At 36.2% G+C, this 16,699-nt stretch overlaps 1 protein-coding gene and 1 long non-coding RNA gene across 2 annotated transcripts; both read left to right on the top strand.

Moving 5' to 3' along the window:
• The first annotated feature begins 1,246 nt into the window (after window positions 1-1,246).
• LOC120430373 (uncharacterized) lies at window positions 1,247-2,253 on the top strand. Its single transcript, XR_005607604.1, has 2 exons — window positions 1,247-1,492; window positions 1,556-2,253. It is a non-coding gene; the product is annotated as an uncharacterized LOC120430373 (long non-coding RNA).
• Window positions 2,254-9,347: 7,094 nt separating this feature from the next.
• On the top strand, window positions 9,348-11,628 carry LOC120430372 (paraplegin-like). Its single transcript, XM_039595473.2, has one exon. It carries the CDS (start codon window positions 10,243-10,245, stop codon window positions 10,495-10,497), a length of 255 nt encoding a protein of 84 aa, XP_039451407.1. The 5' UTR covers window positions 9,348-10,242; the 3' UTR covers window positions 10,498-11,628.
• The last annotated feature ends 5,071 nt before the right edge of the window (window positions 11,629-16,699 follow it).

The following is a 16,699-nucleotide window of genomic DNA, read 5'->3' as shown; positions in this document are numbered from 1 at the left end:
CGACTTTTTTACGGAAATTGTCATAACTCTGAAAAGAAAACAGTTAGAGTTCCACTTTATGTATTAGGTAGGTCCTGTAGAAATGTTATGCAAAGTTAACATAATTTTCGCAAGTTTTTTTTTTTGCTTTTGAAGAAACTTTTGAAACAATCAGATCAGTTTAGGTCTTGTAAACTTTGCATAACTTTTCTACAGAACTTAATACAGAAAGTGGGACTCTAACTGTTTTCTATTATGAGTTATGACAATTTCCGTAAAAAACTCGAAGCAAAAAATGTTTGCGTGTAGTGAATCCTTAAATAATATCGTTGAACAAGTCTATTTTTTTTAAATACCTTAAATCGGGGTGATATAATTGATATAATTTTATTTTTTTTTTTCAAATATTAGAATTTTCTCATGATTTATATGTTTAAAGTGTGTACTGGGCTGGATCACGCAATTTCCATACACGTCCTCTGAAATAAATTCAAAAGAGCTTTAAAAAATAGTGACTTTAAAAATTGTCTATTTCAAAACCAGCGTATCTTTGATAGTTACTGTGTTTCTTTAAAATTTCAGCCTAAAATTATTCAAATGGATTTTATATGTCAATTCGGTCATGAAGGTTACAGAAGGTTAGTACAGTTAAAAATTAGTGTAGCTAGTATATAAACTTTAAAAAAATGAATGTAAATTTAAAGTAGTTAAATAAAAAGTTCCAATTTTTCAAACAACAAAATTTAAATTTATTTTGAAAATTGTTGTGCAGAAAAAGCGTTTAAATCTGAAGATATTTATGATTTTTGTTTAAAAAATGCTGAAAACATGTAACATAGAACAACGAACACTTATCTACCAAGCTTAGTATGGTTCCATATCATTCTGTTTGTATAAATAATTCGTATGTATAATTTTGTTAAACACCCCGAACATAAATGTCACCCCGGTTTACAGTATTCTTGCAAGTGTGAACTGAAATGTGAGTGATGCAATTAATTGAAATTTTTAAAATATTTTAAATACAGATTAGGTGTCGGAGTCGGAGTCGGAGCCGGAGTCAACAATTTGTGGAAAGCTGGAGTCGGAGTCGGAGTCGGAGTTGGCTAGAGTTGGAAGGCCGGAGTCGGAGTCGGAGCCGGAGTCATCAATTTGTGGAAAGCCGGAGCCGGAGTCGGAGTCGGAGTCGGCTTAACTCAGAAAGCCGGAGTCGGAGTCGGAGTCGGAGTCGCTTGAAACATGACCCGACTCCGCAGCCCTGCTTTCCTGGAACAAACAGGGGGACGAAACGCATAACAATTTGTAGCTTGAATTTGTGTAGCCAACATGAACGTATGCTTTGCCTTGTATTCTACAGGCGGGCCCACACAATACAAGGATGATGGCAGTTACGCAATGTGTGATATTTGCATCCCTTTGTACAAACTGTAGAGTAAACTGTCAGTCTCAGGTTTGTTTATAAACAAAATTGAAGTTTTGGAAAGAAATTTTTAGATCATGTGGCAAATTAATAGTAAGAAAATCCGTTTTGTTGTAAATTTATACTTATTTATGGCTTTTCATTGAATTTTAACAGGTACAGCTGGAGCTCGAATGCGGTACTGCCGAGGGAGTGCAAGAAAAAGAGGCCCTGCTGACTGGTTCCCTGATTGGCCAACTTGCGGATGCTGATTACCTCCAAATCGACGATTTCCATGCTGATGGTGTAGTGGCCACTGGCGTAGTTGTTGGTGGCATCCTGATTGCCGGTGACCAGCTTCTCCAGGTGACACAGATGGCCATTCGTTCCGCTGTGGACTTTGGTTACCACGGTCAGTTGCAGAACTTAGACTACGACAGGCGGAACGGTTGAGGCTATTCCGCGGACTTATCACTTCAAAAACACCAGCTCCGTTACCGTTACTCGTAGGATTATATCGCCATCTAATCCACCCGGGGCAACTGATCAAGGAGGATGCCACCAACAAAAACGTACGTGGCCACTACTCGTGGCAATCGTCGACGTGGTGGTGAATCGCAAGCAGGCCAACAAGAGTTCTTGGCTGCAGGTTTCCTAATCTTGAACGTGATTGGCAATCGCACCGGATCCGGATTCACCTTGCTGCTAATGGAGCGTCTGTCTGTCGACTTCGGTAATTAGTCCAACCCAGTGTTCGTCATTTAACCCGGATCTCAACTTCCCCGGACTGATCAAACCCTACAGATACAACTGTTTTTCGTCCAATGCGTCAATCTGTAATTTATGACGGGAAACGGCACATTTATGTGAATAAATCTTGAAAAAGTGTAAAACATGTTTCAATTTATTACTTTAAAACATAAATTCAGGATAAGAAGCAAATCTTAGTACGCTTCAAGTAGATGAAGACAAATTATTTCCATCGATAACTATTTATTACCATCAGCAATTAAACGTTTGATTCTAGTTTCTAAAAAAATATTTTTGCAGTATTTTCTATATTGAAGGATGAAATTTACTTTGATAGTTAAAAAGTTCTAAGTCATGGTGAAATAAACTCTTTTCAAAAGTTAGCAAAGTACATTTCTCGTTCAATTGGACATTTTCATTTGTTAGCAAAGTTATTTTGCTCACACAACTACTACCATGCAATGTCACAAATACTAGTACAGCAATTACGTCATCAATGATCATCATCAAACTTACACTATCAAAGCACACTAATACATTGGCACTAAGATTGCCTTCGCGTTTCACCTTAACCTTCACAGATCCCCAATATTTGATTCAATCTTGAGATATTCTACAATAACCAGAAAAAGCCATGCATTGTTGTCACTCTTGATATGAAAGAAGTTTCAAACTGGTCGTGCTATCTTGACACACCCTAACAATAAAACGCGCATTTCTCGGAACGTCAAAAAGTGACGTGCGACTAGATAGCACGACAACGTCGAATAGCTAAATGGAGCACAACTGGTAAGGAATAAAGTGGTGCTAAGGATGTAGGTTTTCCTCTCTGTCGCATTGCAAAATTCTGCATGCTCGTGTATTTTGAATGTTCGTGTATTTTACAAGAGATGTGCAAGTAACTTGGTGAAATCATTCATAGGTTTTTCCAAAAAAAAAATCTTTGCAAAGTAACATACTGTACACTTTAAAGAATATGCAAAATTGTATCCTTCTTATGACAACCCGGGTTTTCAACCAATTTGAACGCACAAAAGCATCTTGTATCTTGTGATTTCGTCGTAACCAATAAAACAACAAATTACAAATTACAATTGTCTAATTATCTTAATGTCGACTTGAACCCTTGAAAACTTGTTTGATAAGTATCAATTGCTGCAAAAAAGAAGAATGTAGCCCGATTTCAACAACTCTACCAAATCTGAGTTTGATCGGAAAATGTTTATTTCAATTTTGCATATTTTTTGTACGATTGAGCTGAAACGGCCCACATATAATGGGTTTATAGATGGCCCCTAATTTGCAAAGCACACTTTTATCCCCAGAAACATTTCCCCTTTTCCCTAAATGAACCTATCATAGCAACATTTCTGTCATTCATTGAAGTGATATCGGTGATAGGGTTCGACATGTGGATCCCAAAACGATACGCTTAAGAAAGCTACCCATCCGGAAGTAACCACTACGACGAACAGATTCGAGCGGCAGTTTGAAAGATATTGATCTGCCACTATGGTTGAGTGAGTTGGCTGAGAGAAGGTGCGCCATGAATAATTCATCGTTTTATTTATTCACCGGTCGTCGGAGCAGCCAGTCAAAGCGGTCCCTCATCCAGATGCGATTATTTTCAATTCAAGCCCGATAGGATGAGCTGAGCATCTTCAAGACGGGAGGGCAATATAACAGATTTGCTGGGATTGCTGAAAATACTTGTTATCGGGTTGATATCAATCAAAGATCATATTTTTTGCTAGAACACTACGATACGGGAAACACTCGGTGACTTTTCAGAGCAGTATCTACTAAAGGTTCCTTATTCAGCAACAGGATATTTTTCATTTCATTCCGAATGACTTGATTTTCAGAAAGAGGGAAAATGAAAAACTCTTGGGTTGGTTTGAATTGTCAAACCAGACGAGTTATCCCGCCCCTAGCGAATCTTTTAAATCCCATTTCGAAAATAAGACAGTACTCGTACTTTACCGCAGAAACCGTACTTCAATTTGCTTACTTGGTATAATTGCCAACTTCTGTGCAGCCAAAGATTACCCAAGCGATGCGTGGGTAATCATCCGAAAAGTGGACGAACGTCCAAAGTTGCCCGTAAAACAATTGCAATCTTGCCAAATCCCAAACCCATGCCTGGCACATGCTCCGACTTTGCAAGAGATTGGAATTGAAATCGGTCCGACGGAATCTAACATGCCGCATGCCACTGCCGATTCCAGCTCCGTCCCACGCACCATCAACTAGGATAACTCTGTTTTGGAAAATAAATCGCTTCTCGAGCAATTCCCAAAATTTAACGGCACATACCCAGTCCTCGTCTGTCGAGCGATTCAATTTGGCGGAAAATTCGTCACCGAAATTTGTGATGCGATTCGTTTAAACAGCTTAGCCGAAGAAAGATTATCAGAGCTGCCGAGGCAGAATTGATTGCTTTTGGGAATGGAAAAGGAGAGCTTTTGTGTATGCCAAGATCTGTGTGAATTCGTTATCATTAGAGATTGTCGATATCCGTTATCAAATAGTAATTTGGCATAATTTGCCAAAAACAATAATGGAGATATTGCCATTAGTGAATTAGTCTTACCGTGTACAAAACTGATATCCCAGACGTCATGTCTGTTAAACCGTGTGCTTTAAAACATTCTAAAAGTTAACTGGCAAAGGTATGGTCATACTCATATCACTGATGTCAAAAAGCATTAGCTTAATCTTTCGACAGTCACGTTAGGATTGTATGTGCAGTTTTAAAAAGTAAAGATCAAACAAAACCAACTTCATTTTATTTAACAAGAACTATTTGCTGAAACTAATTAAAGATCAACGAGCTTGGAGCTTGCTGTGGACAACAGGGACTATGTTGTCCACAGCAATAACATCGACTTACATGCTCTATTCGGCACCACTAGTTTTTTCCACAAGATTCCTATTCAGGAAAACTTTGGTAGATGCAATTTTCTCTATGAGTTCAGAAAGGTTTATTTGAGCTCAAACGGTGTAATGCGTAAAACAATTCGCAACCTGAAATTGAGTGCAGTTTGTTGTTAACCCAAGGAAGGGCCCACACTCCAAAAAATATAGTGAGAATTTGTTGATTCTATGACAATTTCCTGAATTCCATTTCCCGGAATGGACATTATCCGGAATGGACGTTTTCCGGAATGAACTTTATTCGGAATGGACGTTATCCGGAATGGACATTATCCGGAATGGACGTTATCCGGAATGAAATTTCCCGGAATGGACGTTTCCCGGAATGGACATTTCCCGGAAAATTAGTTTTTTTTATATTACCTGATGTGACAATGAATTGGTTTGACCTAGTCACATTTAAGGAACTCGATATTTTGACAACAATATGAATGATAAATACATGAATGATAAAAAAGAAAGTGAAATGTTCGGACACGAACAATAGAAGCAAGCGTTGACTATTGAACCCATACTTTATTACCCACCACGAGATGTAACAATGTAGATCGACAGTTATTAGACAAACACTAGATGTTTTCAACATTCTTTCAATGTGATGTTATGTAAGAATTTTCCCTTCTTTTGTTAATCAGTTGACTTTTGTGACTAAATTCTACAAAATTTTACCATAAAGCAGAATGATTATTTTCAAAGAAGGGAAAACCTCTAGAAAATAAAAAGCTTTCATAAGATCAAAGTATAATTACAGACTGTCTAGGGAAACAGACTGGCCAATGCAAAATAAACAGGCACTGGCAACATATATTTTGCGCTTGCAATACTGCCAGTTTTGCTGGGCGTAAAGGGCGTTTGGTGTTCAGAAACATTGGCCAATCTGTTTCCCTAGACAATCTGTAAGTACAGTTAAACCTCGCATATGCAAATCATATGGGAGTTTCTTATGCGAAGCACGCATATGCGAGGTACAGGGCTTATGGGATTTTGGCTATATGGGAGACATGGCCTAAATTGTTATAAAAAATCATCTTAACTATGCAAATTTATAGTGTTTTGGAATCGTTATGAAGTCAGCTATACAGATACACCAAATTTACAAGGTTTACGATGTTCTAGGTCATCCGAAACTTCCTCAAGTTAAGGCCTATGTGTTCACCGCCGTACAAGTATGAGGTAGCGATTGTGACTGTGGTTTTTGACCTCAGATCATATCCATGTAGCCTCAGGAAGGTTCAGGGACTAGCCTACCGATGTGTGGTGTTGTTCTGGGTCTTCTGTAGAGTCCCGGGATTTACGACCGATGGGTCTACCGCCGTAACAAGACAGAGGTCGGAGGTTTTTGACCTCAGATCATATCCAGATAGCCTCAGGGAGGTTCAGGGACTAGTCTAGCGATGTGTGGTGATGTTCTGGGTCACCTGTAGAATCCCGGGAGTTACGACCGATGGGTCTACCGCCGTAACAAGATAGAGGTCGATGGTTTTTGAGCTCAGATCATATCCAGACAGCCTCAGGGAGGAGAGAGGTTTTCCCTTCTTTGAAAATACACATTCTGCCTTATAATAAAATTTGGTAAAATTTAGTCACAAAAGTCAACTGATTAACGAAAGAAGACAAAATTCTTACATAACATCACATTGAAAGAATGTTAAAAACATCGAGTGTTTGTCTAATATCTATCGATTTACAGTGTTACATCTCGGAGTGGGTAATAAAGTATTGGTTCAATAGTCAACGTTTGCCTCTATTGTTCGTGTCCGAACATTTCACTTTCTTTTTTATCATTCATATATATTTATTATATTCAATATTATTGTCAAAATATCAAGTTCCTTAAATATGACTAGGCCAAACCAACGGGGTACAAACTTAATAATTCTTAACCACAAGTAAGCGAGTAGGCAAGATTCTATTTATTGTAAAATCAGGTAATATAAAAAAACTCATTTTTCCAGGAAATGTCCATTCCGGGAAATTTCATTCCGGATAACGTCCATTCCGGATAATGTCCATTCCGGATAACGTCCATTCCGGAAAATGTCCATTCCGGGAAATGGAATTCCGGAAATTGTCATAAAATCGAATTTGTTAGTTCAGCAATCTTTATATTCTGTCGGTCAAGATGATTTTGGGAATTAATGGTATCGGTCAATATGCAAATTTTTGAAACCATTCTGAATATATCAATACTGATTAAATGCAAGCTTGTTACTTTAAAATGTCTATTCGACAAAATTTCTCTCTTCGAATATTTCAAGCTGGAAGAATTTTAAAACGGTTGGCATTTCGATAGAACTTAAACACATTTTGGTAAGCCAAAAAAGTTGTTCATTTACTCAGTTCCTGAGAGAAACATATAAGAATAGTATGCCCAAATTAACAATGTGAATTCAGAGACAATTAATAGCTAAACTCATGTTATCTAGTTAATATTGATATTGACAACCCATAGGTCGTCTTCCCTGAGGTAGGTTGGTTGTGTTAGTGGAACTACCGATCTTGCATACGAGGCGGAAGCGATACCACTTTATGGATCGGACGTTTTGCCTTCCTCACCTTACTGAGGAAAGGTTATAAAATCACTCGAAAAACCAAATTCTTAATTTGACAACCTAGACCCACCTTCATGTATACATATCGACTCAGAATCAAATTCTGAATGTATGTGTGTGTGGTGGGATGTTGATCAAAAAATTTGCACTGGATTATCTCGGCACAAGCTGAACCGATTTGGACCGTTTTGGTGCCCCATAAGTCGCTTTTGAAAATTATAAAGTTTAGTTAAGTACTTCAAAAGTTATGCTAAAAACGATTTTAACAAAAGTCCGGAAGATTGTAAAAAGGGTGGTTTTTGTAAGAAACCCCTTCATGTTATACATTTTTAGAAAGGTTTTCAACGAGTTCAAAAGATTGAAGATCTGACAACCCTATCAAACGTTATACGTAGAGGGTGACGATTCTCGAGATTTTCAATTTCCCGGGAATCGAGAGTTGAATTTGGCCATTTCCCGGGAATTCCCAGGACCCGGGAGTTTTTTTTACTATGCCAATAGTGGCATAATTTAAAAAGAAAAGTATAAAATTTGTTACTCATTCGTTAAATTAAGTGTCCTCATAATTTAGAGGAACTATAAAGTTTACTTTAATAGTTTAAAATGTTTACGAATCATAATTCGCACTGAGTGATTTTTCAAATGTTTATTAAATTTTTGTGAAGTAAAAACATAGCTAATATATAATTTCACAGTATCGAGATTCTTGCAATATGATAAATAACGACTCAAAACAACAATTTAAACTTTTTTCCTCATTTTTAAGGTCAACTTAAAATTTTAATTTAAGATATACATATTTACAGTTATCAGGAAAACTTGAGTGTTTACAATTGGCGAACCTTAACTTTACAAAGATTACCGCTCCAGAGTTTTTTTTTTTACAAAATATAATTAATATTGAGGTTGATGTGAAACTAGAGGTGGGCAAAAAAAGAGCGAGCCGCTCAAAGAGCCGATTCATTAAAAAGAGCGAACGAACCATGACTCACAAAAAAAGAACCGCGGTTCTTTTTTAAACTCCGGTCTCGGCTCACTATGGAATATTTTTTAAACTTGTTATAAATAAAATTTATTGAATTTCCAACAAGTTGTAGTGTTAAATTTGAACTTATGAATTACTACCAAAACTCTACTAAATAGCTTAGAGATTTTGGAAAAAAAATTAAATCCTCTTGCCCTAATAAACTTCAGCGTTTATAGAACTTATCGATCAAATCAGAATAAAGAATAGAGTTAACAGAATATTTTCACTAAATAAAATATCAGCATTAGTTCAATTTTGGCGGAAATTAACACAATTTTAAAGTTAGCAGAAATTTCTCCAAAATCCTAGATTTAAGTTTGGATACCATTCAATTATTCGAACGTTTAGGTTCGAGTACAAATGTTGACATAGAGACCGCCAAGACCTATGGTTTTCAAAGGCATCTTCTCGTTTTTAGTTTTTTTCTAGCTAATTCCAATGTGAAATAGCTTTAAAAATCATACCATTCTTAAAAAATATCCTTTTCATCCATATTCTGAAAAAGAGCGAAAGAACCGTTCAAAAGAGCGGCTCTTTTTAATGAGCGAACGAAAATGAGCGGCTCCTAAAAAAGAGCGGTTTTGCCCACCTCTATGTGAAACATAAAATGGCCTTTTACACAAAAAAAAGAAATTACCTTGATACAGCGAAATTAGGTACTAAGAATTAAAAAAATATATCAGCATTGCTACCCAAGTAGCAATTGAAATGCTTTATATTCTTATATGGTTTAAAAAAAGTTTTATTAAATGTAACAATGTTTTATAAAAACTTTTTTCAAAGCAAACAGGTTTTTATCTCGCATAACCTTCAACATATTTTCAAGGTTTCTTCAATACTTGATTAGGAATTCTACTTAGAAGTTTTAATTCAGTTTTTAAGTTACACTTCGAGATTTCCTGAAGAATATATGGCGCAGCTTTAATATCTTGACGAAGTCTGCAATAAATCTTTTGCGTCTTAATAAGGAATTTGACCAATCTTTTTGGTTTTGAACTGTCACCTCAACTTATTCAGTTGTAGAACGAGAAACACAGTGCAAGGAGATAAATTACTTTGATCCAGCTTTTAAGTGCAGCTACAAGTGATCTCTTAATACAAAGTTTTCAAAAGTGTGCAAAGAATAATAAAAAGAATAAATTGGTGGTTTTGGTTGTGTTTTTTTTTGCGAAAAGATTATTTAATTACCGCTTTTTTAAAGAATGTATTATTGGGAACTATTTGTGTATTTCAGAAATGGCGCCTGTGCAGTTGTTGCTTAATATTATTTTTATGTTATGTTATGTTATTTTTCGCAATTTATAACAACTGAACAAGGCGTTTCACACATTTTGTTTTGTGTGGCGTTTCTCGCAGACTTTTTATTGAAAACTTTTAAGGCTTGATCAGAACTGTATAAAGTGCTTATGGTTTACAAATAGAAATTGATATAACTTTGAATTCTACAAATTTTCTTGTATAAAGCCATCAAGCTTTAATTCTGTGTATTGCTACGCGCTGTCATTTGCGATTGGTTGGTGCTGTTTGATTGAGTTGAGCAAACGGGAGTGATAATTGCGCTGTTGAGTCGGATAAAGGGCATCCGGAAACCGATCAGTATGGATAGTTTCACGCAGATGGGGCGGATCAAGTTTACGCCGGTAGATCCAGTGGATGAAGGTCAGGAGGTTTTCTTCAAGGACGTCGCTTGTCTTCAGGAGACGAAGCAGGAGATGATGGAATTTGTCGAATTGAAGGCACCGGACCGGCTGGGGCAAAGGTTCCTAAACTTGCTCTACCTCTGGGTTCACCTGAGTGTGTTGGCGAAGGCGGTGGCCATCCAGGCGCAGGTTCCATTCCTCAGCATGAACTGATCGGAAAGTATCGAAATGATTGGCAGCCTAGGAGCGGCTCGTGTCTGAGATCTTTTCAAAGACACCCGCATGCAGATTCCGTGCATAACCTACAGTGACTGGACGGCAACGCGACGGTGGATGTAGCTTCGGCGGATGTGTTATTCGAACAAATAAATATTTTTGAAATGCAAGCGTATGTTTTTTTATTCGGTTATTTCCAAATTCAAGTTTTTCACCACCGATGGCGATCTTTTTGCAGCTGAGAAAACACGCATGCGCTGCGTCCTCGCCTTGTGCGATTTGATCTTGATGAAAGCCATGATAAAACATTTTGAATCTGAATATAGCCGTTATAAAACTTTTATAAATCTCGTAAGTCTTGGCAAGTTTTGAGCCACTCTTGTACAAGAAGGAATGAATTTGAAATAGATTTGAACAAGATCATTTATATTTCATGAACTTCGCCATGTTGCTGAAAGGTGCGAGCAGCCGAAATGCACAGCCATATTGAATTTGGGAGCAACAATATGCTAAAACATTGATTTTTTGAAAATAATCTTGACTTTTTTTTATTGAATCGAAAGTGCGCATATTAGTTTTTCGAGCTATCTTTGAAAGTTGGTCGATGAAATTATGTCGGCATAACTATCACGGTTCATTATATATTGAAACTCAACACATTTATATTAGTAACAATAATAATTTGACATCAAATAATTATTATCTGCCATCAGCCTTCTGTGTTTGCATGTAGGAAGAATTGCTTTTAATCAAGAGAATTAGCAAACTATTTTGTCTGCCACGCAGGCTTTTCGGTTTCCTACAAATACAAAAATATAAATGCTTTATGTTCTAATCTAGCATCCAAGAATGCGCACAGACTACAAGAAAACCTTTTTCCAAGCCAATCAGTTTTATTCATGCTTTCAAGAGATCTATAGAGTTTTTATAAAACACACAATAAAACATTTATGTCTCACGATGCTCCTCAATAATACTCTGGACAACCTCCTAAAATGGTCCATTTTGGTTTTAATGTTGATTTAACTCGTTTTTAACTCAGCATGTAGGACTAAATGGCATTTCGTTGAAATTTACTTGAGAACTCTTCAGAATCTCTTTGAAACTATATCAAAACTAAAATTGTTACTTGGGTATGCTCGAGAAAAGATATGGAATTTGAACTTATCATGAAAAAGCTATAACCTCTTAGAAATAATAAATAAAAAAAATATTTCTAGAGTTTTTTTATATGAAACCCAATATCTTATAGGACATTTAAAAAACACTGGATTTATAAAAAAAAAAACATTAAATTTCATTTCTGGGGTGTAACTGCAAAGTATGTTTTAAGGTAAATTTTGGGGTCCAAATTTTTTTTGTCTTCTCTCGATTATAGTTATTGGAATTTTTGACATGTTAAAATTTAAAAAAAATATATGAATAGAAAGATTAGAGAAACACTGGCTTATTCGAACTTGAACATCGAACATTAAACATCCAATGTTCCAAACAATTTTGAATTTTTCAAATAATTCTTGATTAGTTTATATAATTTTGCTTCAATAGTTTAAGTTTAAAATTTCCCGGGAGTCTCGACCGAATTTCCCGGGAATCGAGAGGTCCAAAAATGGTCGATTTCCCGAGAATTTTTTCCCTGGAATTCCCGCTCGTCACCCTCTAGTTATACGCACTTAAGTGTTATTTATGCACTTTTTAGAGGCCGGATCTCAGATATTTTGACAAATAATTTATCCGGATCGATCATACGACCTGTCGTTGGATAGGTACTTGAAAGACCTTTTCAATGAGTTCAAAAGATTGAAGATCTGACAACCCTATCAAAAGTTAAAAGCACATAAGTGCCCTGAATTATGAAGAACTAACTACCCAATCTGATGGTATGAATAATGATTCAAGTTGATAGAACACTGAAAGGTCCGCCCTTTTGAATCTATTTTGGATAGCATTACCCTCTAAATGTGAGGAAGGCACCAACCACCAAAGGGTGGATTAAGTATCGTTTTTTTTAAATGTTGCCAAATGTCAATTGGATTGTAAAATCTGTTGATAATAAAAAAAGTAAGAGGTTTTGTGCCTATTTGAGAAGGACCCATCGGTAGGCGTTCCACTCAAACGGGCTTTTCCCTCATATAAAACATAAAACAAATTATTAAATAACATAAAGTTCATGGGTTCAAATAATAAGAAATCGACTGACTGACGGTTATTGAAATATATGCTGAGCGCACCTTTGTAGCTTCGTTTGGAGTGGATTGAAAAAAGAAACAAAGTTTTCCTGGAGCCAACGAGTCCAGAAACTTTACAGTCTGGAGAAACATGAGCATTTTCATCAAAACTGCTAGCACAATGCAGCAGTTGCAGCGAAGCTGAAATTCTTCTATTTTTCTTCCAGAAACTTAGAGATCTAAACAACACAAAAAAGATTCTAGCTCGATGGAACCTGTCAAAACTTTAAAGAAGATTTCGAAGAAAATTCACCCAAACCTCTTCATCATGACCATACAAGATTTAGATCGAGGATTGTTCGTGTAACTGAGCCCAAGGGATCAAGTATCAATTATTGGAAGAACCTCCAAAACTTTGTAGTGCACTTATATAAACAATATGTTCAATTTACTTAAGAAATAAACTGAATTGAACTAAATTTATTTGTTTTCGTGTAAAATAACTCTATAAGTTAGAGTTTAACTTAATTATTATTCGTGTGTTTTTTTTTATTTTTGATTTTTTTTAACTTCATTAAAGCGACAAACTAAAGTCATTTCGAATTTGCAGTTCAATACCTTTCCAGCATAGGTTGCAATAAAAAAAGAAATGGAAAAAATAAATTGATTGCTATTTTTCCAACTTTACAAACACGGACACTAAAGATAGCGACCAACAACACCAAAACGTCATAAATCAGGCAACTTTTATTACAAACTCGTGTGCACTGTGGAAGTGCGGGACTTGAGCGGAAGTAAAAAATCATTTTCAAAGAAAATCTACAATGATTAATTCCGCTATAAATTTTGGCGTGATGAATGAACTCGACTCGACTTTCTGTGCTGCTATAGAAACGACTTAAGACGGTTTGTTTGTTTGCTTGTTTGCGACCGTTCCTCTTAGCTGTCTTTCGACATAAGCCCATCAGTTTTGAACTTGGATATCCAACCAATCAAAGTAAGCCATTTTCAGTCATGTTTAAAGATTTGTAAAAAAAACAAGCAATTGTTCCTTAATATTTCAAAAAAAAATCATCAAACAAACATTCAAAAGTATTTTTTACTGTCGTTTCCAACATATCTAAGAAGCTTACAAGTACAACAATCATTCTTGAAAGTTTCATTAGAGCTGTTTACATTTTACGGTTCAATTTGTCCACAATCGAGCAAACACCGAAATGAAACCCAGCCCAAATGGTTTCGTTCATGGGCAATGTTTGACTCGACAACCGTCAGCAATTCACTAACCTTGCTCGGATGTTGCTTGCTTATACCACGGCATTTATATTTTTTAGCGATTCAACCACCGTTGAAATGAAATAATTTCGCTTTCCTTTTTTACGAGTTTCATGAATGAAACAAAGAAAACATTTAGTTTTTGCTCACTAAAGTAAAGCTACAACCAAACTTTGAAAATATTTTTTTCACAAAATGAAAATCTTTCGACTTTTATACAAAAATGACATTTTTTAAGTCGACAATAACTTTTCAGGATCGAATTTCACAGCTTTGGTCTGTTCTACAAAGTTGTAGAACATTAAATTTCCGATGAGAATCTCACTTTTGGGAATATTTGGATGGAAGTAGCGCACCGTGCAGACCAAACCGTGAGAACATTGAGTTTTTCATACATTTTTTCGATTTTTCCATACAAACTTCACCTTTGAACAGGGATGCCAGATGAACAGATTTGTCTGTGTTTCACAGACATTTGAAATTGTGTCAGACATTTTTTGAGGTGACATTAAAACAAATTAAATTAAATTAATATTTTTTAAAAATATCAACCGAAACTTATTTTGTCAGCCTTCCAAAGCATGAAAACGCAATTTCTGGACGCTGGTAGGCAGTTGGACTAACAATCCAAAGGTCGTCAGTTCGAATCCCGGGGTAGATGGAAGCTAAGGTGTAAAAAGAGGTTTGCAATTGCCTCAACAATCAAGCCTTCGGACACCTAGTTTCGAGTAGGAATCTCGCAATCGAGAACACCAAAGCAATGCTTTGGAGCGAATAATTTGATTTGATTTTTTTTAATTTCAGACAATCTTTTTTACAGTCATTAAAAAACCATGTGGCATCCCTGCCTGGGAGTATCGATGCTCATATTTGGCCCAGAGCCCTAAAATGACTCAAGGAACAATATTCAGTTTGTGGAGCGTGTTTTGAAAAAAAAGTCCCTTTTTCTGGGCATCCTAATGTACACTAGGGTGACAAGAAAAAAGGAAAATTTTGGAAAACCGTAAGAGAAACCACCTGACTCGATTCTTCAGGTAAAAATAAGTAATTGCCAATTTTGAGAAGAATCTGTTAAGGGTTAAGAGTCGCTTTTTATCGTTAAAGTTTGTATGGGAAAATTCGAAAAAAAGTATGGCGTCATCCGTCATCCATAAAGTATGTCACGCTCTAGGAGAGAAGGGGGGGGGGGGGGTGGGGGGAGGTTATGAGCAAGCGTTACATTACATGTCATAAGTATAAACAAAGCGAGACAATGGGGAGGAGGGGGTAAATTTTGGCTGATTTTAGCGTGACGTACTTTATGGATGAAGCCTATGAGGAAAAGCAAAAGTTGCAATATACCGCCAATAGGTGGTGTTAAATGTGTCGGATCATTATCAAGGGTGAGATTCTTATGTACATTTTTTTTTTGTCAAACTTTGTCGAAGACCGCAAATCCGAGTTAACCCTGACGAGTTATTAAAGATTTAAACAAGACGTTTTTGTATGAAAAGATTTTTTCACCAGCTTCAACGATAAGCGACCTTTAACCCTTAACCGATTTTGCTCAAATCTTTGATCATTGTAAAATCTTGTTACTAGCCTCATAAAAATTACAGTTATTCGAACAATAATCAATCATCAACACGTTTGTTTTTGTTTTTGCCAACAGGCAAAAATGCAGCCAACCAGAAATGATTCGCCGTAATTAAAATTTAATACTCGAATAGTTTTTTTTTTGTTTTGCCTCTCGTTCTTACGCCCCTACCTGTGAATATTCTATCAAGATTTTTTCATTGCGCACGAGTTCCTTCTCACTTAACGCTTGAATAAAACTCCCCTTTTTCATGGTTCTTACGCCTTTCCCGTCCACATCGACATCCCCATTCGCCCGGAGACCTTATAATCAATTATAAATTCCACTATAATTGGAAAGTGAATTGCGAACTGGGTTGGAAAAGTGATACGAAAGATTTTCATTTCCCAAGTGGTTTCCAAGCTTTCCGCTTCAACTGGAAAAGCGGTTGTGAAGATCCTCGAAGCTCCACTAAAGAAAAATAAAGTTCAAATGAACTCCAAAAGAATTATACTCGGACGTGAGGAAAGCGCAAGATTTGCGGAATGTTGGCAAGTTTATTCATTTTTTTTTATCATGCACAATCGTACACATTGTTGGCGATTTTCTTTTGTAAAAATCGCTCTAACACTGATAAATTGCTCAACATTCTTTGCGTTGTGATCTCTCTCCGTCAAGTTTGAACCGGTAATGAATTAACCTGAAGAAATAGCTTGTTTCACTATTGTTGAATTGATCCAAACATTAATGTTTTGAGTATGGAAAATTTTAATCAAATGCATAAATAAACACAACAGAACTTTTTTTTTTTCAATGTGGAAAATTAAGTTTAAACACTTTTCGAAGAATTCACCTAGTAATTTTAAGATGCTATGCAACAGAGTTTAACAAAATTACTTTTTGCGGGCATTCAGGGGCTTGTCCATTGGATGAACTCAAGTATGTGTTTGATTGGACGTAATCCTGTGATTACTGGTGATCCGCCGGATTCAACCCATAATATTACATTTAAAGAAATAGATGTTTGAGGCTCTTGGACCCCTGATGCGATTATGGCGTTACAGGTTGCGACGCATATCTTTTTTGCAGGGAACATTAAGAAAAATAATTCCAAAGAATCTTTGGAAGCCTGTACAAAGTTTAAGAAAGTCAAAACATAACTAACTGGCTTACACGCTATCTAATTTGAAAATAATGCATT

Source organism: Culex pipiens, chromosome 3 (genome assembly GCF_016801865.2).
Source record: "Culex pipiens pallens isolate TS chromosome 3, TS_CPP_V2, whole genome shotgun sequence".
NCBI lineage: Eukaryota > Metazoa > Arthropoda > Insecta > Diptera > Culicidae > Culex > Culex pipiens.
The sequence above is the reverse complement of the archived record's forward strand: the minus strand, read 5'-3'. Positions and strand labels throughout refer to the sequence as shown.